Here is a 26,344-nt window from a genome sequence, read left to right on the forward strand (position 1 = left end):
AAAAACGTGTAGCAGGTGTATCATGACAATGGCAGCGTCAGTTGCAAGATAAATCTTTAGATAAAGATCCATCAAGTGCTTCTTTAAAGCAGTAAAAACCATTTTGTCAAAGTCCAAGATGGCAGCCTCTCGGCAATGTTGTTTCTCAAATCAGTCCGAAAACAGAACAATGCACAGCTTTGGACCATGGGGTCCCTACATATCACATGATATTTAACTATTAAATCCAAAATGGCCGCAGGTCGCCATTCCCCCCCTAATCAGTTTCAAAACTAAAAGGGTACAACCAGGAAGAAGGGCGAAAATAAAGAAATGCATAACTGAAAAAAGTGTGAAATATCATAACGAGGGCACAAATCTGTGGTCCTGACACTTCATGTGAAATTTAAAGAAGATCCATCGAAAAACGAACCCAGAACATAACATAAAAATTGTCTATGGACAGATAAACCACGACCGAGTCGATTTCATTGTATTTCCCAAACAGCAATGTTGGCGGGATAAATACCATAAACAAACATAGTTTAACGATGGATAGAACTTTCATCAGCTTATCATCAGAGAGAGAGAGAGAGAGAAAGATGAACTAAAAGACACCACTAGTTTACATGTTAAAACACAATTTATTTTCTAAGTATAGTTCTGAAGCTGCGTTAAGTAGAGTTCTATCTTATCACTTCCTAAGTAGGGGGTACCAAAACGGAATTACTGTTAATTATAAGCTCCACATTGCCACAGAATACACTGACTGAAAATTGTTTTTATTTTCCTTGTGTATAAAGTGATGGCTTAGAAATTGAGAGTTGTTAATCACGACCAATTTCAGCGCCAAACGTCATGCTTTTAGAAATCAGGAGAAATAGTTTCAACACAAATTCGATCCCTGTGATCAAGGGCATTTTTTAGCGCAAATGTTGTCAAGCTTCGTCCGAAAGACTTATTTGCCGAATATTATGCTTCTGGGTCTTGCGGTTGGTCAGAAAAACCAAGTTGTTTAAAGTGTTTACAAATTCAACCCTCGTGATCTCAAGTGTAGGTCAGTCATTCTTTCGCAAATACTGCCGCACATCATCCCAGAAACCCACCTGCCAAATATCACGATTCTCAAACTTTTGACAGAGCTGACCCTTGTGACATTGAATGCAGTCGAACCGTAGACCAACCAGCCAGATATCATGTTTCATGGTCTTTTCGATAATAAGAAGTTAATTAAATTTGATAACACATTTGATCCCCGTCAAGGTAATATCTCCCAGAAGCCAAATATCAACTTCATCACCTTCTGGTTCATTATCAGAAGTTCGGAAAAAGTTTCAACAAATTTGGCCCTTTCGAACTACAAAAGGGTCAATGTCTTTCACTTTTTGCAGATTTTGTCCAAATTCGTCCGCTAAATTTAATCTTTCTGGGCCTTTAATTGATCATCAGAATTTGTTTGAAGGTTTCACTATGACCTTCAATATGGGTCAGTCGTTTCAAATTTGTTTAGCTTCAACCCAGAACCAAGTAGCCAAATATAAGGATTTTCACCCTTCTGATATTCAATGTTTCAAGGTAATTTCTGTTGCAAACTTTTGTCAACATTCATTGAAGAGCTCAGACTTTTGGTTTACCAAAAGTCTTTAACAGGTTTTGACAAATGTGATGTCACCGTCATTTCATTTCGCAAACTTTTCCAGACTTCTTGGAGACCTACCAGTCATATATGCTTCTGGGCCTTTTGGCAAGTTGGAAGTATTTAAAGTTTTCAACCAATCTGTCTTTAAATATATATCATTTCTTAGACACATACGCACTTTAAATACTTTTGTTCTATACTAAGGATAAGAGCAAAAACTGTCCTCTACTTTTTTAGTTGAAATACAATGATACCTAGAATCATTTTAAAGAGAAAAGGACCATTGATGCATGGAAATTTCTTTCTGAGTGCTTGAAAGCAAGATGGACAACAATAAAACATTTATTTCTTTAAATTGTTTACTGGTATGGTACAATTATCTAGAACAAATTTTACGAATGTTAAATTTTAACTAAAAACCAGTCTCAATTATCCAAATAACTTATCATTTCTCTTGCAACGAAGGGGGCAATTAAGTAGTTCTTCATCTCAGTATCATAAATGTCCTTTGCTTAATTCAATAATGTTTAGCATGATTAATCAAATTTAAAAGAAGTGTTTTAGAATACCAAAGCGAGACAAGCAGTTTTTTTTTAGTTTCCTCCTCGGAGACGCAATACCAAATGGAGTGTAGATTCCTTCTGAATGTTGTAGTCAGACAATGTACGTCCATCTTCCAGCTGTTTACCGGCAAAGATGAGACGCTGCTGATCTGGGGGAATTCCTTCTTTGTCCTGGATCTTGGCTTTCACATTTTCAATACTGTCTGATGGCTCCACCTCAAGTGTGATGGTCTTTCCTGTCAATGTCTTGACAAAGATCTGCATACCTCCTCGGAGACGCAACACCAAGTGGAGTGTGGATTCCTTCTGAATGTTGTAGTCAGACAATGTACGTCCATCTTCCAGCTGTTTACCGGCAAAGATGAGACGCTGCTGATCTGGGGGAATTCCTTCTTTGTCCTGGATCTTGGCTTTCACATTTTCAATACTGTCTGATGGCTCCACCTCAAGTGTGATGGTCTTTCCTGTCAATGTCTTGACAAAGATCTGCATACCTCCTCGGAGACGCAATACCAAGTGGAGTGTGGATTCCTTCTGAATGTTGTAGTCAGACAATGTACGTCCATCTTCCAGCTGTTTACCGGCAAAGATGAGACGCTGCTGATCTGGGGGAATTCCTTCTTTGTCCTGGATCTTGGCTTTCACATTTTCAATACTGTCTGATGGCTCCACCTCAAGTGTGATGGTCTTTCCTGTCAATGTCTTGACAAAGATCTGCATACCTCCTCGGAGACGCAACACCAAGTGGAGTGTGGATTCCTTCTGGATGTTGTAGTCAGACAATGTACGTCCATCTTCCAGCTGTTTACCGGCAAAGATGAGACGCTGCTGATCTGGGGGAATTCCTTCTTTGTCCTGGATCTTGGCTTTCACATTTTCAATACTGTCTGATGGCTCCACCTCAAGTGTGATGGTCTTTCCTGTCAATGTCTTGACAAAGATCTGCATACCTCCTCGGAGACGCAATACCAAGTGGAGTGTGGATTCCTTCTGAATGTTGTAGTCAGACAATGTACGTCCATCTTCCAGCTGTTTACCGGCAAAGATGAGACGCTGCTGATCTGGGGGAATTCCTTCTTTGTCCTGGATCTTGGCTTTCACATTTTCAATACTGTCTGATGGCTCCACCTCAAGTGTGATGGTCTTTCCTGTCAATGTCTTGACAAAGATCTGCATACCTCCTCGGACGCAACACCAAGTGGAGTGTGGATTCCTTCTGAATGTTGTAGTCAGACAATGTACGTCCATCTTCCAGCTGTTTACCGGCAAAGATGAGACGCTGCTGATCTGGGGGAATTCCTTCTTTGTCCTGGATCTTGGCTTTCACATTTTCAATACTGTCTGATGGCTCCACCTCAAGTGTGATGGTCTTTCCTGTCAATGTCTTGACAAAGATCTGCATACCTCCTCGGAGACGCAATACCAAGTGGAGTGTGGATTCCTTTTGAATGTTGTAGTCAGACAATGTACGTCCATCTTCCAGCTGTTTACCGGCAAAGATGAGACGCTGCTGATCTGGGGGAATTCCTTCTTTGTCCTGGATCTTGGCTTTCACATTTTCAATACTGTCTGATGGCTCCACCTCAAGTGTGATGGTCTTTCCTGTCAATGTCTTGACAAAGATCTGCATACCTCCTCGGAGACGCAACACCAAGTGGAGTGTGGATTCCTTCTGAATGTTGTAGTCAGACAATGTACGTCCATCTTCCAGCTGTTTACCGGCAAAGATGAGACGCTGCTGATCTGGGGGAATTCCTTCTTTGTCCTGGATCTTGGCTTTCACATTTTCAATACTGTCTGATGGCTCCACCTCAAGTGTGATGGTCTTTCCTGTCAATGTCTTGACAAAGATCTGCATCTAAAAATTGTTGAGAAAAGATCATTTACTATTTACATTCTTTCACCATTGGAAGATTTTATAATACTTTTGGGTGTCTTTAATAGCGCTTTACAAAAATTGATATATTTTTGGGTACTGTTTTGACTCTTAAAAAGTCAAATCATAAAAAAAAAACTATTTTAAAATCTCTTAAACATCTCTTAAATATAATAATGAAACCAAAGATATTTTATCATCTATTAAAGATAGTTATGTAACCTTAGATATTCTTTCAGTACACAATTCACATTGATTTCAATGAATCTCTGAAGGTATAAATATTTTCAAAGACATCTTATTCAATTTGAAACAAAAATCTTTTTTTACACATGGTTCATACAAATTAACTTTAATATACAATTGTTTATCATTAATGTATTTAACAAGTTCATAATGCAACTATAAATCACCTAAACCCATCAAAATATTTAAAAAGGCATCACATCTAAATTACAATGGGTAGCAACATACCGTTTGCGCATAAATAATAACAGTGTTTCGTATCATCAATCCGTTTTATTACATTGGTTAATTCATTTATGTAAATTTACGTTTTCAAATGATGTCACAAATTTTCTAGAATGTTCTGGTTGTATATTTCCGTAATAAATTATGCTAAAAATAGCAGATTACGTAGCTATGATTGCATTTATTTTTGGCAGCCATTTTGGAAAGTTGATGGTCGCTTTTGTCCTATTAACTAGCCTAAAGGTTTGGTGGCAGAAAACATTATAATTTACACATAACGCGGCTATAAATGAATAAAATCAACAACTAGTTTATATTTTCGCTTACAAAACTGTTCGTTACAAGCGATTACATTTCATAGGACAATCGGATATAGAAAACGAAATAAATGCTCCCAGTCTAAAAACGATCAAACGAATAGAATCATTCGAGTTATGATTTCGAAATTAAAAACAGGTGAGAATCAACGCGAAATAAACAATCTTAAAGATTGTTTTCTTATAATTACCTTGATAGGGATATCTGTGCAGTCAACGATATGTGTTCACTGTACGAAGTCTGCTGCTTGAATAACAAAAAAGATGGCGTACTTGTCATTTAGTTGAAATTTTACATCATGTGATCAGTCATCAACCAATCAAATGTCCTGTTTCAAAATACCAATCAAACGCCTCCACGTTTAATGGTACGGCAGCAATCGAGAAGACATGTGAAACACGCCGGCGTCTGTGCACTAGACTTGGAAATTCTTATTTACAGTGATTGTAAGTGTTGAGCATTCTAAACAAAAAAGTATGAGAGACGAAGTTCCGTTCGCATGTTTATTTTGGCAGTTGTCCTGTGAAATGCTGATTCGCAAAGATTTCGAATATTTTGTATTTCGGTCATCATGAAAATTTTAACATCCACAATGTCAATTGTCAACGTCAAAATGTTATGTTTGTATATCACGAATTCGCTGTGTCTTTGTTTCCTAAAATTAATACGTTGTATTACATATTTGCAACTCTTTACTAAGAAAGTAGAATTTAGCTTAATCTTAATCACACGTCTAGACGGCAAGGCTAACCCACATACACTTTACAGTAAATTACTGTATAGGTCTTCACGTGCAGGTAGGCACATGACTATGCATTAATATCGAATACATGGTCATTGTCATACGATGTTGGCTATATTTTGACGAGGGAAAAGAAAATGTGGCGAGTCTTTGCCGAATCACTTTTATCGTTCTTTCCCGAGCCAAAATTACCTCGGACACTGACTACATATTTAAACCATGCAACATTTAAAGTTTCGGCCATCAAAATGTTAAAGGATTCTTGTTTAATCTACGTTGATGCTTCACCGATTTATGCCTGGTGGTGTAGATAAAAATATTTATTTGTTACCCCAAAAAATAAAGTCCAAAATTTAAGGGCTATTTACGACTCACCCCGATAATTAAGCTTTTGTAGTACAACTAACAAAACTCGCATATATTCATGCTTAAAAAGTATGTTAAGTCATTCAGAAATATTTTCCGTCACTGCAGAATGCAGCAAAAATACACTGGTACATGGCAATTATATCGGGACATTATTTGGAGTACTAGTTGAAGAATAAAGTATTTGTTAGATTTATGGCTTTTATATTAAAGCCACGGATATCACGATCAATAATCATGCTGATATAGAGTTGATTTAAATTTGGACCCTGTGTACCTCGACACACTAGTGCTGTCACTAGTAAATATGAATTACCATGGTATCTATATATATATATATGGAAAGGTAGGAAACTTTGATATGATTGGAGTTGACATAATTTCATTTTTCGACTGATATTTCTAAAACTGCTTCAGACAGGAGTATGTTGCTGATACCATTGTAAACAGGAATGCTTCTTAATAACGAGTTTTGTAACAGATTAATTGTTTTACTGTCATATGTATAGCTTTTATTGTAACAAGTCACCTGTATTTGTTAATGAGTTTAATTTACATTTATTTATTATGTTACAGTCATAGATGGTCACCTTGTGCTTTCTGTATTGTGGTGACACACTTGTTGCTAAAGTCATCACAACATGGAAAAAATACTAATTGTTTTTGGATATCTAATGTAGTCAAAATTTTGTTTAAACATAGCACAAAACATGTAAATACATACAAATGTGATGTTTGGTATTGGCAATACTGATTTTGAAAATGAAAAATTGCAGAAGATGTATTCTGTTCAATAATCAATTGTTGTTATTAATATTAATGTATGTAGTAATATATGTATGATCAGTTGACTTTCAAATTCAATCGGAAAGTACAGCGAAGATAAAACATTTTAACTGAATGATTTTTTCCCCAGAATTGCCAGTACTAAATCTGATGATGAAGATTCAGTTCCTTCTGTTTGGAATACTTTTCCTGATAACTGTCACACGGGTCAATTGTGAGAGTTTGGATGAAGATGATGAAGACAATGATGATGTTACTGTAGAGGAGGAGGAAGAGGAGGAGAGCATTGAAAAAGTAATTGTCTAATTAAAAGAAACCTTACGCAAGAATTGGTTTTCATAACTAAATCACAGATCAGGAATTCATAGAGTATATATGTGATATAATTGTATCATATTTTCTTTACATGTTATACTGATAAGTAAATGTTTGTAATGTCATTGAGACAGAAATTAGAAACTTGGAATAAGACTCCCATAGAGTTGTCTTCAGTATCAGACTAAATTCTGAGATAAAACATCACCTGATGACTCATCTCATAACCTTGCAGCTAGAACTAGCACAAAAATGACCATGTTTACCATGATATATGGTATAATCATTCATGATAGTTTATGAAAGCAGATTGTGAATTTTGAATAAATCAACTAAAAGGAAAAGAAAGATAGCACGGTGCTAAAGGGTGAAAAAAAAACAGATTATCTGGTAAAAATATTTTGACTTCAAGTAATTTCTGTAAACAAGTCAATTTGTTGCATTAGAAAATTCACTTTTCTGGTTGAAACATCCAAAAAAAGTATATGATCTGTTAATGCCACCTTCTGATTATCATTACTGATACATTTTCTGATGACAAGTAACTCATGATGTTAAGCCAGGTTTTATTGTACACTGATTGTACTTTTTGCAGATCCCATATAAACCACCTACATTGAAAGGAAATGCATACCTAGCAGAACCATTCAGTGACAAAGATGACTTCAAGACAAGGTATTTTTACCTACTGCATTTAGCATATTTATGTGTCATGACATTAAATATAAAAATACTGAACAAGATACCATGTTCATTTGCCTCTTAAGATCATGTAATGGGTACAGCAGATGAAATTCTTCAGTCCGACTTTGCAGAAAAATGAATCTCTTACTGACAATAATTTATCAGCTTCATCTCTTATACAATCATTACAATGTATGTAAAATGGTAACCGTCAGTCTTTTCCCCATTTCATAGGTGGACTGTTTCTCAAGCCAAGAAAGATGACACTGATGAGACTATTGCCAAATATGATGGTGAGCAAGCTGTTTTGAACTGTGTTGATCTGTATTTTGCCAGATCTCAGCATGGTTAGGGCAATGTCATTGTCAGTGAAAAAAGAAATACTTTGATCAATGATTATCTTTTTAACTGTTAATTCAGAAATGAAAAAGTTCAGAATACTGAAGTTTGTATATTTGTTGTCTACTTGATCAGGAAAATGGAGTCTAGAGGAGCCCAAAGATAATGCTATGGAAGGAGATTTGGCTTTGTTGTTGAAGGTTAGTTGATTATTACCCCCTCATGACGAGTCACTGAAGGGATTAAAGATCTGCCCTTAGCCCACAGTGTCTTTGTTCTTACTTCTTTGTGAAGCTTTACACACTTATTCACAGCCATAACCTCTTCCATGAGTTTGTGTCTTGACCACAGCGGGTGAAAAATAATGTCTTTCTTTCCATTCTTACAACTTTCAATGTAAACAGTAGGAAATATGAAATCAATAGTATTGACACATGCATCAATGCTGAACTAATCCTTATAATGTATTTATCATATTTCTGTGTTTTGCCATTCTTGCATTCTGTTTATAATATGTAAACAATAGATAGAATGTGATCTATAATTTTTCACTGTTTTTTGTTATATTTTAGACAAAGGCTAAGCATCATGCCATATCATCCAAACTGGACAAACCATACACATTTTCAGGAAAACCGTTCATTGTACAGTAAGTTTTTTTCATTAATTCTTTGAGAGAATCTGTGTTAGATTAGAATGTTTCTATTTGTGATTAATCATTTCAATTCTGACATATTATGATTTTATTAAGAAGATGTCCTGGTATTTGCACTCATTCCTGTTTAAAATATCTTACCATATAGACAATTTCTTATTGATAATGTAGTGCCATTAAAATGTTTAAGAATCCTACCATTGATGTATACACTGAGGCTTATTGTGCATAGTGAATACAACCACATGATGGTACTGACCATATATCAGGATCTGTCCTTTAGGATTTACCCAATTTTTATTTATCACAAAATAAAAGTTTAGATCCATATCCTTTATCTTTGACTGGCAAGAGGAGATAGCTGGATACTACCAGCATTAGCCAGTAATTGACCTTGAAAGTTAGTCTCAAGGTCGTAACATGGGAACAGTCGTGATTTCATATAAAATTACTAGGTTTTAATATACATACACAAACACATTCATGCTAAGCTGATCATCTGGTTCTAGTACATTGGTCATATTTTAGAAATACTAAAGATCCTGAACCTGTCGCTAAAATGTACTTGTTTATCCAAAAGAAGTAATATAACCATGCTGCAAAAACTATCCGTAAGGTCTCGACAAGGCCTTGGTGATTTTATATATCATATTGGAGGATACTGTTTTGCTATATTTGATTTTTGGCATATACTCCGGACTTACCGCAGGGTCAGGAAAATATTTAAAATGAAGTAGATGTATAACTTGCTATATGGTTTGCAAGCCATTACTATCACCTGTTTATACTGATATGATAATGAAAATGAGTGATGGCCATTCATATATTGTTAGGAAAAAAACATTGAAACATCTTGAAAAAAGAATTTATTAATCTGAAATGAAATTATGATCTGTGAAACATGAACTATCTTGTTTAGTGAATTGTACTGTAAGATCTGCTCCTAGATTAATTTTGTTTCACGACTTCATTTTTCATCCCTTGCTATTATTTTACAGTTATATTCCTTATCCTTATTGATAATGAAAAAGTATGATACTTCATCTGTAATAGTCCTAACAATTTGAGAAATTGAGAACAGTCCATTGTCGCATTGTAACCTAGTAACATACACACGTTTCTTTTTTTGTAGATATGAAGTAAAATTCCAGAATGGCATTGACTGTGGTGGAGCTTATGTCAAACTTCTCTCTGATGACAAGAAGCTGGATCTGGTAAGTGTATACTCTCTTATCTTCACAGAATTACAGATATGAAAGACTGGATTCTCCAGATTGATACAATTTTAAGACAACTAGAACATAATATGTTATTGAAGTAATTTGTGCTCTACAGAAATCTCTTAGGTGTCATAATTTATTCCCTTAACATCACCAGTGGCGAGTCTAGGAATTATAAAACAGCTGTACAACATAGAATTCATTATTTGGCTCTACTTTGTGTCATTCTTAATTTGTATTGAAAGACGCTACACTTTATTCACTTTTGTGTCTTTTGCACATTCAGGGAACATATCTCTGTTAAAATTTTATTTGTCTTCTGTAATTATACAGACATTTTGACATGCTTATTATGTATTAGAGTTTTCATAAAGTCATATGAAACTGCTAGAGCTACCATATATTGTCATATTGGATAAACTGGCAAGATTGAAAAAGAATAGAATTTTCTGAAATGAAATGTTTGAATTCCTAAAAAAAAACCCATGTTTGTGATCACCTGTAATCTGTCACTTTAGTTTTATTAAAAACCCTAGATTTAACACTATTGCTGTTAGTTAAAAGTATAGAACTTCTCACTAGATTTACCTGAACAAAGCTATAGACTGACTTCTGTAATAGACAATCTGTTTAATCAGTCATTAAGATTATCTTTTCATTTGATTTGATTTCCAGAAAAAGTTCCATGACAAGACTCCCTACACTGTTATGTTTGGACCCGACAAGTGTGGCATGGACCATAAAGTAAGATTTCCTTACTCAAATGTACACAAGACTGATGTGAATGACATCGAAAATTGGCAAAATATACCTGATGATAAATACTTGAGCAGATAAAGGCCTGGAGTAGCTACCTGACTAGCTTTTAGCTTAACTGTCCAAACAGCAGACGATGATATCCATTGTCTGGCTCACAAACGATCAAGGAGTGTCACAGAGATGAAATATATCAAAATATTGAAATTACTTCTGTGTGATTAAGATGCCTGAAATCATGATAGCTGGTGAATATGATTCCAAAATAACCGATTTAAAGATTTGGTTTTCAACCTATACAGAGTTGAAATGTATTGTGTCAAATAAGCTAAATTTTGAAAGAATAGCTAGGGAAAATGCAAACTGATAAACATCCACAATAACTTATGATGTTCACTACAGCAAGATTGATAAAACGTTACCATTACAGACCAAATAGGCCTCTTGTTTTGGTACCTATGATCATAAACAGGTGGACTGTAAGTCTCACAAATTGGAACAAGTGGAATGGCTGTCATCATAAGATTTCATGATTTGGCAGAGTATCAAGAATAGTAATAGATATTGAAAACTTAATCTCTTTCTGACTGTCCGTTAAAAATGTGAAGGTGGTAAAATTATTTTTAGTAATATTACTACACACAGAATTCTGTATCAGTTGAATTGCATAGACGAAAGGTAGAAAATGTTATAGTACTTTGTTTGGTACTGTTCTCCGGCAGTGATTACTTATACTCATATATTTGTGTACGAATTAAATGAAATGTTAGGTACTTAAGCAAAAATATTTAAAAAAAAAAACAAGATTCCTTCAAGACCAGTCGATATTGATAGTGTTCTTTTTCTCTTCTTAGCTTCACTTTATCTTCCGACATAAGAACCCAGTGACCGGAGAGTATGAGGTAAGTGATGACTCTCTAACCAACGGTTTTAACATTTGTGGCTGATGTCATAGGAATATTATAATAACAAAAGTAATCAGCTATTATAGGTACAAGGTATTCACCACAATGCAATCATTATTGTGGCAAGTCTATTGGAGAAAGTGGTATATGTTCTTTAACTGGATAATCAAAAATTTTCATTGGTTTTTGATGCGTTTTCGTTTTCTTTACTAATAGAAAGTTTTTGATGCATTTTTAGGGGTATATATGTATATTCAATTGAGACCAATTTTGCCTTGGATACTTTGGGATAAAAAAGATAATTGAAAATGCATTAATTCAATGATTGAGAATTGATGGTTGAAAGTTCACATTTCTGTTTCATTTCATTTACAGGAGAAACATGCCAAAAAACCAACCACTAACATTGACAAACATTTCTCCGACAAGAAGACACATATGTATACATTGGGTATGTTACATTAAGACACATACACACATTTGTAAATATGCAATGGGATGTGTTCATGCAATATGTTCAGTCATGCATGGAAAAAGTATGTTGTAATACTATTACTTAGAAGTAATTTCATTCAGATATTTTTAATCTAACTTGGCAGGATTCTTAGTATAAATGTACAGTTTTTCAGAGAGTTTGTTGATCATCAGATTAAAGCAAAAATCAGCATGTGAGTACACAAATTGAAGTGAAGTGAAAGACTTTTATGTTTATAGTTGTAAACCCTGACAACACTTTTGAGATGTTGGTGGACAACAGTTTGGTGAATGAGGGGAGTTTGCTCGATGATGTCAGGTCAGTACCAATGAAATCTCTTTTGTTTTGCTTCATTGGGCATCAAAACAACATCAGTAAACAAAAATATAGTACATGTATGTACCATTGTGTTAAAAACTATTGCTTAAGTTTGTAATATTTTTCTTTTTTACCAGATTTAGCAGATAATAGTATGTTTATGTATTTTTTTACAACGGTTCTGGATGTTCACATTCACAGGGTGATATACAAATAGCCATTAAGAAATTGTTAAAGTTTGTTGATCTTGTTTAGGTTAAGATGCATTGTTAACTTTGTCATTCACCACCATGGTGTCTATATAACAGTGATACTCTAATTGAGATATCAATAATAGATATTTATTTGGATTAATTGTATTTTAGTCCCCCTGTCAATCCACCAAAAGAAATCGATGACCCCAATGACAAGAAACCATCTGATTGGGATGAAAGGGAAAAGTAAGTGGCTTTAAATTGCGCTTTGCAACATCACATCAATTCCTTGTTCTAATCTAAACAGATATTTATACTGCATTGAAATTTAATTTCGATTATTACAGGATGTCATTGTTAAGCAATAATACTGAACAGCTTTGTTTAACATACCCCTGGTTATGATGACTATAATGTCCATGATTTTGACAGACATTGTTCATTTATGAAATTATTACCTTGCATAATTAATGAAGTCTCTTCAGATTTTGTTTGTAAATTGTACTTATTGGTTAAAGTCTATATTTTGCTTCTTTATCTCCTTAAGGTTAAAACAAAATTGTTTTATACTTAGCTCTGTTTTTTTACATATATTTGAGAATATGTGTCTATACTAGAATTGGTTACTCTGATCTTTGTCTTTTCACCGTTGAGCTCTGCTCATATTTAAATCTGAAACAAGGTCTTAAACATTAAGATTTGAAATACAGTAGAACGTTGTGTGATCAGAAATTCAAGAGGAAATAAATATTGATTTACAGAAAACTGAAACATGGAAATTGAAGCATGTCTGAAATTTTGAGGTTACAAAAAAAAATACAGCTAACAAATGGAAGTGATCGAAACACAATTTAACTGACGAACGATCATGTGCCATAGGAAAATATTACTATCATACAACATACACTTAATTTGATGTTAGAACAATTAAAATTGATTTCAATAATCAAGAAAGATTTCAATATCTTACCTTATTCTCCATATAGATGGTAGATAGAGGACTGGTTTGAAATTTTGTTTTTATTTTTCTTCAGAATTCAAGATCCTGAAGCTTCCAAACCAGAAGACTGGTAAGTTCACATTTTTTATATAGTCCATTCATTTCAAGGACTTATTTTTAAGGTCAGATACTAAGATTTTAGAGGATGTTGTTTCAATCTGAAATATTTGTTTACATGAAAAATGGAGGTTTTACGATAACTTCTATTTCATGTATGAAAGAAATGGTTCTGATCATTTAGTGAGGAGTAGTTTAGAAGTTTTGATCATGTGTGTGTGCATTCATACGATGTTCTTGTGTATTATACTTCTCTTCATTTAAATAGTGATGTAAATATACTTTAAAACATTTAGCAGCAGGGGTTGAAGTTATGATTGGAGGTGCCATTTTGATATCCATTTGACTTTCAAATTTTAGAGAAATTATACAGATTCTGAAACTTAAAAAAAACATGTTAGCATTAAAACTGCACCATGTGTGAAATAATAGTACTACAAAATGATGTTTCGAAGGAAACATACACCTTTGTGTTACTGATTTTCTAGGGGAAATTTGAGAAATATTTTGCACTCATCATATACCACATATATAGATACCCAAAAATGTTTATGTATTGTAAATTTTCCTTATTGGCTGACAGGGATGAGAGCGAACCAGAAAAGATTGTGGATGAGGATGCAGTTATGCCCAGTGGTTGGCTAGAAGAAGAATCAGAGCTAATTCCAGACCCAGAGGCAGAGAAACCATCTGACTGGTAGGCTCTCCATATATACTGTTTTAGTATTTGAAATAGATATTTGATAAATATTGAATTGTGATAATAGTGTTCAGTCAGCCACATGTATAAGCATGTGATGTTAATACACTTCATAGGAAAAAGCTTTGTAAAGTGCAGGAGTGTAACATTGTTTTTAAGACAAGACTGATGAGCACACAAAGGCAAATGTTAATTCCTTTTGCTTTTGAGTTTATTTGCATTTGTCATGGAAGGAATCAGAGAGAATTCATGTTTTAAGGTTTGATAGAAATATCATTAAATGTTTTATTTCAGTTGAAATGGAATAAGATGAGACATTATTTTCTTTGACAGGGATGATGACATGGATGGTGACTGGGAGGCTCCACTTATAAGTAAGTATTATAGATGAAGTAGAGCAAATGCAATCCAAACCATGTTAGTAAAATATAAAGTTAGGTTCTCTGTGGAGGCTGACATTAGTAAAATATAAAGTTAGGTTCTCTGTGGAGGCTGACATTAGTAAAATATAAAGTTAGGTTTTCCGTGCAGGCTGACATTAGTAAAATATAAAGTTAGGTTCTCTGTGGAGGCTGAAATAATTTCACTGGATAGAACTTTTTCCCTGGGGGCAGTACAAAGCATTCAATATTTCTTCCTTTTAGTTTCAGCATCAATTTAAATGTCCTCTCCTGATATACTTGTGTCAAGTAATTGAATATAAATATTGATTTAACTTGTTTTGATTAAACCATTTCATTGGAATTCTGTTCAATAGTTTTGGGGCAGTGAAAGTTCAGTTGGTGTACATAACCACAGGTGGATATCAGAGGTAGGGTAGAGTGTTGGTGTACATAACCACAGGTGGATATCAGAGATAGGGTAGAGTGTTGGTGTACATAACCACAGGTGGATATCAGAGGTAGGGTAGAGAGTTGGTGTACATAACCACAGGTGGATATCAGAGGTAGGGTAGAGTGTTGGTGTACATGACCTCAGGTGGATATCAGAGGTAGGGTAGAGTGTTGGTGTACATAACCTCAGGTGGATATCAGAGGTAGGGTAGAGTGCTGGTGTACATAACCTCGGGTGGATATCAGAGGTAGGGTAGAGAGTTGGTGTACATAACCACAGGTGGATATCAGAGGTAGGGTAGAGTGTTGGTGTACATGACCTCAGGTGGATATCAGAGGTAGGGTAGAGTGTTGGTGTACATAACCTCAGGTGGATATCAGAGGTAGGGTAGAGTGCTGGTGTACATAACCTCGGGTGGATATCAGAGGTAGGGTAGAGAGTTGGTGTACATAACCTCCGGTGAATATCAGAGGTAGGGTAGAGTGCTGGTGTACATAACCTCCGGTGGATATCAGAGGTAGGGTAGAGTGTTGGTGTACATGACCTCAGGTGGATATCAGAGGTAGGGTAGAGAGTTGGTGTACATAACCACAGGTGGATATCAGAGGTAGGGTAGAGTGTTGGTGTACATAACCACAGGTGGATATCAGAGGTAGGGTAGAGAGTTGGTGTACATAACCACAGGTGGATATCAGAGGTAGGGTAGAGTGTTGGTGTACATAACCACAGGTGGATATCAGAGGTAGGGTAGAGAGTTGGTGTACATAACCTCCGGTGAATATCAGAGGTAGGGTAGAGTGCTGGTGTACATAACCTCCGGTGAATATCAGAGACATATGGTGTGATGCTCCCTACCTGTGGTGGTTTGTGTGTATCTGAAAGTTGAGAAAGTTGAGTGCTGTTTGGTTGCTTCATTGGGCATAACACTTATCCCAATTTGTTTTGGTGAGAACAGCATGTGACAGGCCTCCTGTTTGTTTTTCAGTGACTAGCTACTACAATTAAACCATGCCTATAAATCATCCTGACTGTTCACTGAGCAATAATCCCAGCACACAAACAAATGATAGTATGTATCGATGATACCTCTTTTGATGATATAGTCAAGGTGTTGTACATATAACATATGTTTGTTGGGTGTTATTAGTGACGTTACCATAATCATGAAATGATGAATGCTGATACTTTGTGGTTCTTTTACAGACAACCCCAAATGTCAGAATGCCCCAGGCTGTGGTAAATGGGAGAAACCTAGCATTAAAAACCCTAAATACAAGGGCAAGTGGTCTGCCCCTGTCATCGATAACCCAGACTACCAGGTAAGGTTTAAGTAGTGGGTTAAAACTAGAATGGACTCTTGTGTTCAAGGAGAATATTACATATAATCATTTTGATTTTCTTTTTTCCAATTTCATTACCTGAATGGTTAGATATATGACAAACTCTGTAGATGTAATGCTTTACCAATATACCTATGTTATATTGGCCGTTAAGATGAGAAAAGCTGTTCCATGGTTATAATATTGAAGGGAAGGTTCTACTGCCCCTCAGTTTAACAGAGATTAAAATCTTGTGTGTGGCAGATTGGTGGATTTCAACCTTTTTGACTCTCAGAAAATATGAAATACCATTTATATATATTAATGAAATTTGGCCTCTGTTAAGACTTTTTGTTTTTATTTCAGAATTAATAATTTAGGTGCAGTAGATTTAATACATTTTTTAATTTTGTTTTCAAGGGTGTGTGGAAGCCAAGGAAGATAGAGAACCCTGCCTACTTTGAAGATCTTGAGCCATACAAAATGACCTCTGTTGTAAGTTTAAAGAAATGTTATGCCTGCATTGTTTTTTGTAAGATACGAAAACATTAAAATTCATAAATATTATTTTAAAATGAATGGCTTATTAAAGCAATTTTCTTTACAATGGAAGTTTTCACATGACTTGTTGAGGAAATCTTTGTTAGTGGTAAAGTTCTTCAGGTATGGAATGTAGTGAAAAATGGAAATTAACATTGAAATATTGATCTCTATTACAGGGTGCTGTAGGACTGGAGCTGTGGTCTATGAATGATGACATTGTTTTTGACAATTTCCTAATCACAGATGACAAATCAGTGGCTGAGCAGTGGGCTGTGGAGACATGGGAGATAAAATCTGTACAAGAGAAGGCTAAGTCAGGAGTAAGCTAATCCCAAGTCACATCAACAGAACAGAAAAAGTTCACATACAAAACTTACTCCATGATTAGAAATTTTTATGCTCCTTGAAAATTTTCAGGAACATACGGTCGCTGCTTTGTCAATCTATCCTTTTGTGACTGGAGCATAACTTTGCCTACAGTTAAGCAAGGATCATGAAAGTTGGTGATACATTGGTCATACTAAGATGATGTTTAGGGCACCAAATTCAAGGCCCAAAACCCTTAAATACTTTGATAAACTTTTGTGTCAGGAGCATAACTTTGCTTGCATTTAAACTAAGAAAATGAAACTTGATGTATACGTTGACCATTTTAAGATAATATGCAGTGTACCAAATTCAGGGCCTGCAATCCCTTATTTACAAAGTTATTGCCCTGTGTTATTTATTGAGACCAGAGCAAGTTTTGAATTGCTTGTACTAGGAAAATGAAACTTGGTGTATACATTGATCATTTCAAGAAAATATGCAGTGCAACACTGTTGGGCCTGCAACCCCTCAGATATAGTTTTTTTCTGGGAGCATTACTCACTGATACTCCTGGTATGTTTACCTTTAGATCTAAACAACGTTTTCGGTAGGGCGGGGTGGGTGGGGATTATTTTAGTTTTATAATTTTAAAACTAAAATAATATTTGATGAGTTATTGTGCTTATCATACATTATCACATTTGTATAGTTCGCTTGATTCCATTTGTAATTTATGAAGATAAACTGACCATTTATGCCATGACTTTTCAGAGAAGTGTTGTTGATGCAGTGTTAGATGCTACCAAGGATAGGCCTTGGCTCTGGGCAGTCATTCTCGTAGTAGTTGTACTGCCGATTGTTCTGATCATAGCATATTGCTGTATGTCTAAATCTGAGGTAAGCCATAGTAGGGGCATAGAATGGAAAATTAGTGTATGTAACTCACAGCATATGGACACTTCACCTGATTCCCAGTGCCAGATTTTCTAAACTGGTTATGTGACACCATGCCTGTGTATTTAGTTAAAGTTGGCAGGAATAGGTTATGTGTCCCAATGTTGTTAGTTGATATGTTGTACAGTCTGATCAGACTGGTAGAGAGAAGATGTTCTAACCCTAGTGCACATTGTCAATATAAATCTTGAATAAATGATGAAAAAACCCTACAGTGTTCTTATGAGGATTTCTACAGTAAAACATCTATTGCACCTGAGGACACCAGGTTTAATTTTATGGATACTTCCCAATTTTCTGAGAAGTTATAAGCAGGAAACTGAAAATATGATTTTGGAGTCTAGGAGAGTGAACTAGATGTTTTACTTTTAATATACCTAACTCAAATTTTGTATTCAAAGAAATGCCATTTTTGTTGAAACAAAAAAAACTTATGAGACCAGACACAATGTGTACTTTGATGGATAGAACATCTTCTGTTCACTAGTCTGTTATCATGTGATGCATGTTGATATGATGGTTTTGTTGTGGATACAGGGAAGCTTGTGGAAGACCCTGCATACAGCTGCTGACCAATATCCCTGGCTCTGGGCCATTTATATAGTTGTTCTTTTACTGCCTGTACTCCTGCTGTCCATATGTCTTTGCCCAAGGACCGGACCCATAACGGTACTGCTGCCTTCTCACAGTGCTTTGTTTGACTAACACTACACTAATACTATCGTATTTGGGTGTTCCAGTGGTTTTTTTTTGTTTTTTTTGTTTTTTTTTTTTCAAATTTAAGACTGGTCAAAAATACAACTTGACCCACAGGCAGTAGTCTTGGATTGCTGGATTGCTATAAGTCAAATTTCATATAATGGTATCCCTTAGTCCCAGTTGTGCATATTTGATTATGGGACTGACTTGAAAACTTAAATAGTTGACAGACAGCCATCTTTGACGTTGAAAATTATAGTTTGAATTGTTCTTTCTTTGATTAAAATAACCAGAATACATGCCTGCACTGAGTAATTTAAGAACACTTCCTTTGTTTTCCATTGGTGACTTCAATGGTTGCCTTTAGTTAAATGGGTAGGTACATATCATTTCAGACAAACAGATCCTTGGGTCTTTGATGTTTTTACTGCTGAGTTCTCAGCATAAACTCTGAGCTGAAGTAGATTCAGCTGCTGTTTTTATCAAAATATTAAATAGTTGCATGATGTCTTTATAGAATTCCTGATAGGATAGTGTTTCTTACATGTCTGTGTGTATGATATAACTTAATGGTATAGATTTAAAAAATACTTGGTTTTCTTTTGTAACATACTTTTCTTAATTTTTGTGAATTGTATAGATTTTGACTTGTTTTTCCCTGAAAAACACTTTTGTTACATAGAATGAGTCCATTTTATTAAAATATTCATAACCCACAAAAAACCATGATAAGATTGGCTTGCCATATCATCTTGGATTAAAGCAAGGATAACATTTTTTTATCTTTGAATATTGAATGAAATAACTCTAAAATTGTGTTGCAGCCGGAAAAGATTGAGAGTCACAAGAAGAAGACTGATGAATCATCTCCAGATGAAACTGAAGAGAAGGAAGAGGGAGAAGAAGAGGAGGAAGGTGAAGATGTTGGACCAGGGGGAGATAACCCATCTCCACCAAGGAAGTCCAAAGCTGATCTAGAGGCAGATGAGGTATACAATTTCTTTATTAATTGATTTAAAAGTTGCACCATATTTAATATAGGATAAGTTTTGTTCACAGAAAAATGAATTGTAATTTCATAGTTTTCAAAAGTGAAAGGATAAAATAATATCATGTTTCTGAATTGATGAAATATTGTTCCACATTTCTGAAGGCATAAATCTTTCCAAGTTGTCCACCCTTTCCATGTAGGAAGACCTCCTTCCTAGTAAAGGCAAATACAGTTTTGTATATGTGGCATATTTCTGAAGTGGGAGCTAAGAGATGGGAAACAATATTTAATCATGATATCTTTACTCACAGACAAATGATGCGGATGAAGAAGATGAAGAGGAAACAGAAGTAGCTGAGAATACATCCCAAAATGTAGATTCACCTAGGTAAGCTAGGGTATCACAAATCAAACACTGTTTACTTTCATTAAATATGACCTTTTTATATGGAATATGTGTAAAAAAAATCATTATTTTGAAAACTTGTGATGTACATGGTAGATTGTTAAATTTTTTAGAGATAACCATGAGCATGGTCTTACAAGCCTATGACTTAAGTTGAATCTAGTTATCAAAAATTGAATAGCTGATTTTATGAATTCCCAGTACAAGCATTTAGATTCAGAAAAAATATTAGTCCTCATGTTGTAGAAAAATCCTCAAAACACTTTGCAATTTTCACTTTACATACATCATGCAGGTAAGTGATTAGTGCCAATCTTGGACATGATTCCTTTCCTTCCATTTATAATGACATTACATCATAAATCTTCAAGTGACAGCTGAACCTTTTTTAGATCTATTTAGAAATACTGAAGACAACCTTGCATCATAAATTTCTGCCATTTCTAATTCTTTTTTTTTTTTTTTTTTTTTTTTTAAATGTGCATTATAAATATAATAAATGATCTCAAATTATGAAATGCCTAACCAGTAACTTACTAAATTAGGTAATTTATTTACAGACTTGAAAACTTTCCAAAATGCTCGTTATTGACACCGCAAAGAGCTTGGTGGTCTCCTTCACTTCTCAAAAGATCTATGACACTGTCCGCTTTCCAGTTACTCTACTTCATCAATAAGAATTTCTTTGTCTTTTATAGGAGATCATCACCAAGGAAGAGGAAGTCTAGGAAAGATTAACTCACTGTTAATAGGAGACTGATGCAGTGATAAGTTATGGGTGGTTTGTGTGTGCAAGTTGTTAAAAGAAGAATATAATCCACTGTCCGGATGGCTCTTTTAGGTTGGAGTTATTCCCTGTGATGTCCATGTGTGAAGATGAGTGTCCGTTTCCCTCCAGGGACAGTGGATAAAGATGCACAGATAATTAGTAATACACCTATGTAGTTGTGTGAGTTGATGCCATGAGGGTCCTACATCCTGTGAGTGGTATTCATTGATAAATGCCCTGGTCATCTACGACATATCTGTCCAGATCTCTTTCCAAATAAGTGTTGAAATTATCATTTAATTGCCTTCAAACAGTGTCATAACTTTCTATTTTTATTAAAAACCCTAACTCAATTTTCAACATGATCTTACCAGACTTTGGAAAGTTATACTTTTTATCTCTTTTTTGAAATAATCCTTCAAAACTCCTGCTTGATGACCGTGGGATATATGACCAGGTCTTGAGAATATGCCACTGTTCTTGTTGAAATCTTCAATTGATCAGGTAATTTTGTGTTCTACAGCTTTGGTTAAAGGGTGATTTTTAATCTCATCTCAACAGATATTTCTAAATGGATGTTCATTGTAGAGAAACATTGTGTTAAAGATTAAGCAATGTGTATGTTGACATTTGTGGCATAACGTCACTCCACAAGGAATGGGTGAGAGTACATATTTTGTTAATGTACCGGTATGTAAGCTGAGGAAGTGATTATGCGTCAGTTAGATAGTGCAGTGTATTATTATATGGACATAAGTATTGTGGAGGATTAGAGAGTTTTTAATTTACTTGTTAGTACAAATGTTATCCAAGGTCATGTGTTTAAGACGGTCTTTATGTGGTTGAAGTTCGAGTATGCATGCAGTTCCTAGTGTATGTCATGGTTTTGTGTATGTGTCATTTCTTCTTCCTTCACAGTTAACTAAAGATATGCTTCAGGTGGTAGTTGTTACAGACATCTGTGTTTCAGGCAGGTGGTAAATGATATCTACTGTGAAACATGCCAGATATGAATCCATATTTTGTAATGTTGTCACATTTATGTTTAACTAGGCAGGGAATTGTAACATAAAGTAGTGGTTTCCTCGTGTCTTGTAAAACATGAATGTCCTTTTTTAAACCCAAAATTTTGTTTGTTTACCCAGAGGTAGACAAGGGCTCTATATGGTATTTTATTTCATCTATTAAGACCCTTGTTTCTTGTTGTATTGCTCATTGAAGCACAATAGTGTGTCCTTTTTGATTTGTGTACATGTCCAGACTATTGATCTCATTAACATGTTCAGTTCATTAGCTTTATACACTTCATTATGTACACTTGTTCAAACATTAGTGTGTCCATGGAGATAAGTTATGCTGTATCCATGAAGGTTTAGATATTTCTATTTATGCAAATCTGTTCTTCCACATGCCAAGAATACATCTTTATTATACCCCCACTTATTAGATAAGGGGGTATATCTGGTAATCATGTGTTTCCATCTATACATGCATCTTTAATAAACTTGTGTACAAGATATTTCATGAATCTATGAACAGATTTATTTCTTAATCGCACCATAGCATCACCCTACCAAGGTCTACACCTGATAAAATTTTGGTGACCATTGGACAAGGTTAAAGGTCATTGGTCAACCTTTACGATTTTGAAATAAAAAACATTAGTAAAATGTATCTCACGAACTGCTTAATATGTTGTCCCTGTAATAGATAATCAAAAAGAAAAATGAGATCAAGGGTATATTTATATGAGCCACTCCTGACTTTGTTTTTATCCTGAAAACACTTAACATCACTGTCTTGAAAACTGTAATAGTAAAGTGAGTCTGGCCCAGGTTTGTTTTAACCTTTTGAGAAAATGATCATTTTGAATGTGGATTATGTGTAAGAAATGTGTGAAGACCAGTAGATAATATTGTCATTTAATGATTGTCTGATTTTCTAATTTATCTACCTGTGTTTTGAATATGATGTCCCTAGATGTACAATATTCTTGCTTTTTTACCTTAACCTATGAAAACCTTTATGTAATCAAACCACATACATAATGTGTTTAAGTATGTCCAGGCTAACAAAGCCTGTTGTTTCTGTATGACATGTTGATTGTCTCCTTGTTAAGGAACAATGATCATTATTTCATTGTTAAAGATATAGATTATGTAGGAGTTCTGTGGAATTCTTCGATCACTGACCTACAAGAACTGTTCAGTTTGGGATACCAGTTACATAACTTACCACTGCTCTCATGGTGTCTATTACATGACCATAGTATTGTAATATAGAGGCATGATCTGAGGATTTTTGTTTAGATTTTAATAGTCTATCGCTAATTTGAGCCTCACAAATGATTGTCTACATCTCATTTTATGTTCTACTTAGCTATACTTTCTGTTGTTGGATCAGAACATAGCTCCATTATTTTTATTCGATACTGAAAAATAGAGTAGCCTACATTGTAAACATCATGGAACTTATCTTTATTATCTTTTTCATTCAGACTGGTCATTTTTTCTGCCTGTAAGATGTAAATCTTTGCAAATGTAATTAAGTTTTAAAGTTGCTGAAGTACAAAACAATGTTAGAAAAGAATTCTGAGGTTAAATAGACTATTATAATGGATGTCTTGATTATGTATGCTTTTGCTAAAATAGGAACATTATAAAATCATGATGTTTTGTAACAGTAAAACATTGGACATTAAAACAAAAGCACCACCTCAAACTTAATGGTATGTTCAGATTGAGGAGATTCCACTATGTTGTAATCTATTTGATATAATGAACATCTAGTCGAACACATTCATTCTCACTGTTACTTAGATGTGCTGTGTAAAAAATATACTGGGGAGAAGACTGAGCATTATTTACCTTTTTAAGATTTGTACATTATGATAAGGCGAAGTACAGTATTTTTTTCACCTTGTGTTCTAATTTGATTATAGTTATTAACAGAATGTAACCATACTACAATAATTTGAAGTTGATCATATTATACCAAAGTATAGTCCGTGTAATCAGAATGAATATGCAGTTCATCATAGATATAAATTTCTAGTAGTTTCTGATAACTTTAATGTAAACACTGTATGTTAATAAATCTACTGTTGAAAATGGGTATGTTGTGTTTTGGGAGTAAATTTACTATAAACATGGGTACATTGTATTTTGAGAGAAAATTTACTGTAAACATGGATATACTGTATGTTAAGAGTAAATTTACTATAAAACATAGGTATGTTGTATGTTGAGAGAAAATTTACTGTAAACATGGATATACAGTATGTTAAGAGTAAATTTACTATAAACATAGGTATGTTGTATGTTGAGAGAAAATTTACTGTAAACATGGATATACTGTATGATAAGAGTAAATATACTATAAACATAGGTATGTTGTATGTTTGTATACATCTAATGTAATCATGGGTTAGCTGTATGCTAGGATGGATACATACATTTTTTTGGCACTGAAAGCTCATGGAAACATCTTGTCAGTTGAGGAGATCACAATGTGGGATGTAGGACCTGTTCTGGTGTTATCCATCATTTAATAGAAAATGATTGCCCAAATGGTATTTAGGACATTGCAAGATCACAATAAAATCCAATAGACACTAATGCAAATGAGAAGTGTTTGCAGTTACCTAAAACCTAGCTCTATGATAAATGAGATTTTGAAAAATATTGGTCTGCTTCACAATAAGCCCTAAATTATCTTTTACTTTGAAAGGTATGTCTACTAAATTTATATTCATTTTAATAATTTTGATATTGGAGTGATAAGTGTTGTAACTAGCAGAATGTTGGAGTATACCTAGCACTAAAGGTGTGATGATGAACAGTTACTTTATAAGGCAATAGTATATAATGGTACAGATAATACAGTTGATCCTATCTCATGTTATGTTTGTTGAAATGAGTGTTTTACCACAAACTTACAGGCTGAAACAGCTTTAACATTATGTCCACTAGCCATAGTTTTTCACAATTTTGGAACACGTGCTTGTAAGGTGTTAATTAAGATATTTTGCCAAATAAGCAAAACATTTCTTTATTAAAGAAAATATCTTTAGAAATGAAAGTATTTGAGAGTTACCTGGAATACATTGTAGGCATCTAGAACTTAATATCAGTGTATTGTCATTCAATAGACATGACTAAAGTACTTGGCATTTACTTTCTAGTACAATGAAAACAATGTCTTAATACGTTTTTATTGGTATTCCTAAAATTTCACATAAAATTTTACCAGTTCCAACTCCTGAATTGAGTTTGTTCTGAAGTTGATGATACTTTGGGGTATTGATGGGGATAAAATTTCGGAAATCTGTAATATCAATGATATAATCAGTCAGAAATAAAGACATGTCTTTTGATAACTACGGGTTTGCATTATTTATTTTGTTTGATAGTAAATATGGCCAAATATGGGCATTAGCAGATCCATGGTTTGGAAAGTAAGCGCGCGGGGATGGGACGTCTGGAAGTGAAGAGGTTTGGAGTGGCAACGGAGATACCTAGGAAGGCAGGAAAGTTGCATTCCTGAAGAAAAATGGAATTGTTCACAAACTGTGTTTAGAATTATTTACTAAGTAGTTAGGAAAAGGGACGCTATCCAGATTAAGCATAACGGTTATAATTTACCTTGTTTATAGACATACATTAACCCCATAAATAGGTGTAACTGGTACCACTTCTCCTGGAAGAAGATTTCTTAATATTTGTTACCGAAACGCGTAAAACTGTTTCTAAGGACGCCTTAACTGCCCTTAAAGTTTACTACCTGTCGCCATCGATGTCGTCAAACCAATTATCCATAATTATGGTCTCCATTACATACATCCTCGATATTCCAGGGATTTCCCTCGCTATGGATATTTGCATCCCTTGAACATTTTATGGTGAAATTGAAGGTTCCATGTGCGACGCCTTGTGGCTAAGACGAGAAGACTAGTTTGATCATTTGATGTGCATTAACGAATATCGAGGTCGCATAACGGTATATTGTAATGGCTTGGAAGTTGGGTGTCGTTCCTTTTTAATCTTCAAAGGATTATTTTTTTTACTTCAAATCCTCTCTTGTCCAATCAAATTGCCAGTAAATATTGCAAGGGTGCAGAGAGCGAAAGTTATCGTAACCTCTGGAGTATCGAGGATGCAACA

The 26,344-nt window shown here is 34.6% G+C and overlaps 2 protein-coding genes across 3 annotated transcripts; one reads left to right on the top strand and one right to left on the bottom strand.

Annotated features, from left to right (window-relative positions):
* Window positions 1-1,959: 1,959 nt before the first annotated feature.
* Window positions 1,960-5,128, bottom strand: LOC132560251 (polyubiquitin-C-like). Its single transcript, XM_060224917.1, is given in 3 exon segments — window positions 1,960-3,367; window positions 3,369-4,039; window positions 5,037-5,128. Coding segments are annotated over 2 exon segments (1,827 nt in total). The 5' UTR covers window positions 5,037-5,128; the 3' UTR covers window positions 1,960-2,211.
* Window positions 5,129-5,225: 97 nt separating this feature from the next.
* Window positions 5,226-25,560, top strand: LOC132560273 (calnexin-like). Of its 2 annotated transcripts, none has more exons than XM_060224946.1 (22): window positions 5,226-5,292; window positions 6,871-7,034; window positions 7,651-7,730; window positions 7,974-8,032; window positions 8,214-8,278; window positions 8,651-8,727; window positions 9,866-9,947; window positions 10,629-10,697; window positions 11,564-11,611; window positions 11,990-12,065; window positions 12,329-12,407; window positions 12,773-12,847; window positions 13,636-13,671; window positions 14,242-14,355; window positions 14,692-14,732; window positions 16,396-16,511; window positions 16,932-17,006; window positions 17,231-17,374; window positions 18,135-18,260; window positions 19,841-20,005; window positions 20,319-20,395; window positions 21,112-25,560. In XM_060224946.1, exons 2-22 carry the CDS (start codon window positions 6,891-6,893, stop codon window positions 21,149-21,151), a joined length of 1,788 nt encoding a protein of 595 aa, XP_060080929.1. In that variant the 5' UTR covers window positions 5,226-5,292; window positions 6,871-6,890; the 3' UTR covers window positions 21,152-25,560. The 2 variants fall into 2 exon arrangements, with proteins under 2 accessions (XP_060080929.1, XP_060080921.1); XM_060224938.1 differs by lacking the exon at window positions 18,135-18,260 and adding an exon at window positions 18,855-18,986.
* Window positions 25,561-26,344: the final 784 nt, after the last annotated feature.

Source organism: Ylistrum balloti, unplaced genomic scaffold (genome assembly GCF_031769215.1).
Source record: "Ylistrum balloti isolate Yb309-2 unplaced genomic scaffold, AGI_CSIRO_Ybal_v1 Utg369666, whole genome shotgun sequence".
Taxonomy (NCBI): domain Eukaryota; kingdom Metazoa; phylum Mollusca; class Bivalvia; order Pectinida; family Pectinidae; genus Ylistrum; species Ylistrum balloti.

What these genes read in the sequence shown, in the direction of transcription:
- LOC132560273 (XM_060224938.1), top strand. Translation starts at nt 6,891, where the DNA reads ATGATGAAGATTCAGTTCCTTCTGTTTGGAATACTTTTCCTGATAACT. An exon ending in GGAAAACCGTTCATTGTACA is followed by an intron (nt 8,728 to 9,865) that starts GTAAGTTTTTTT and finishes CTTTTTTTGTAG; the next exon opens with ATATGAAGTAAAATTCCAGA. An exon ending in CTGATCTAGAGGCAGATGAG is followed by an intron (nt 20,006 to 20,318) that starts GTATACAATTTC and finishes CTTTACTCACAG; the next exon opens with ACAAATGATGCGGATGAAGA.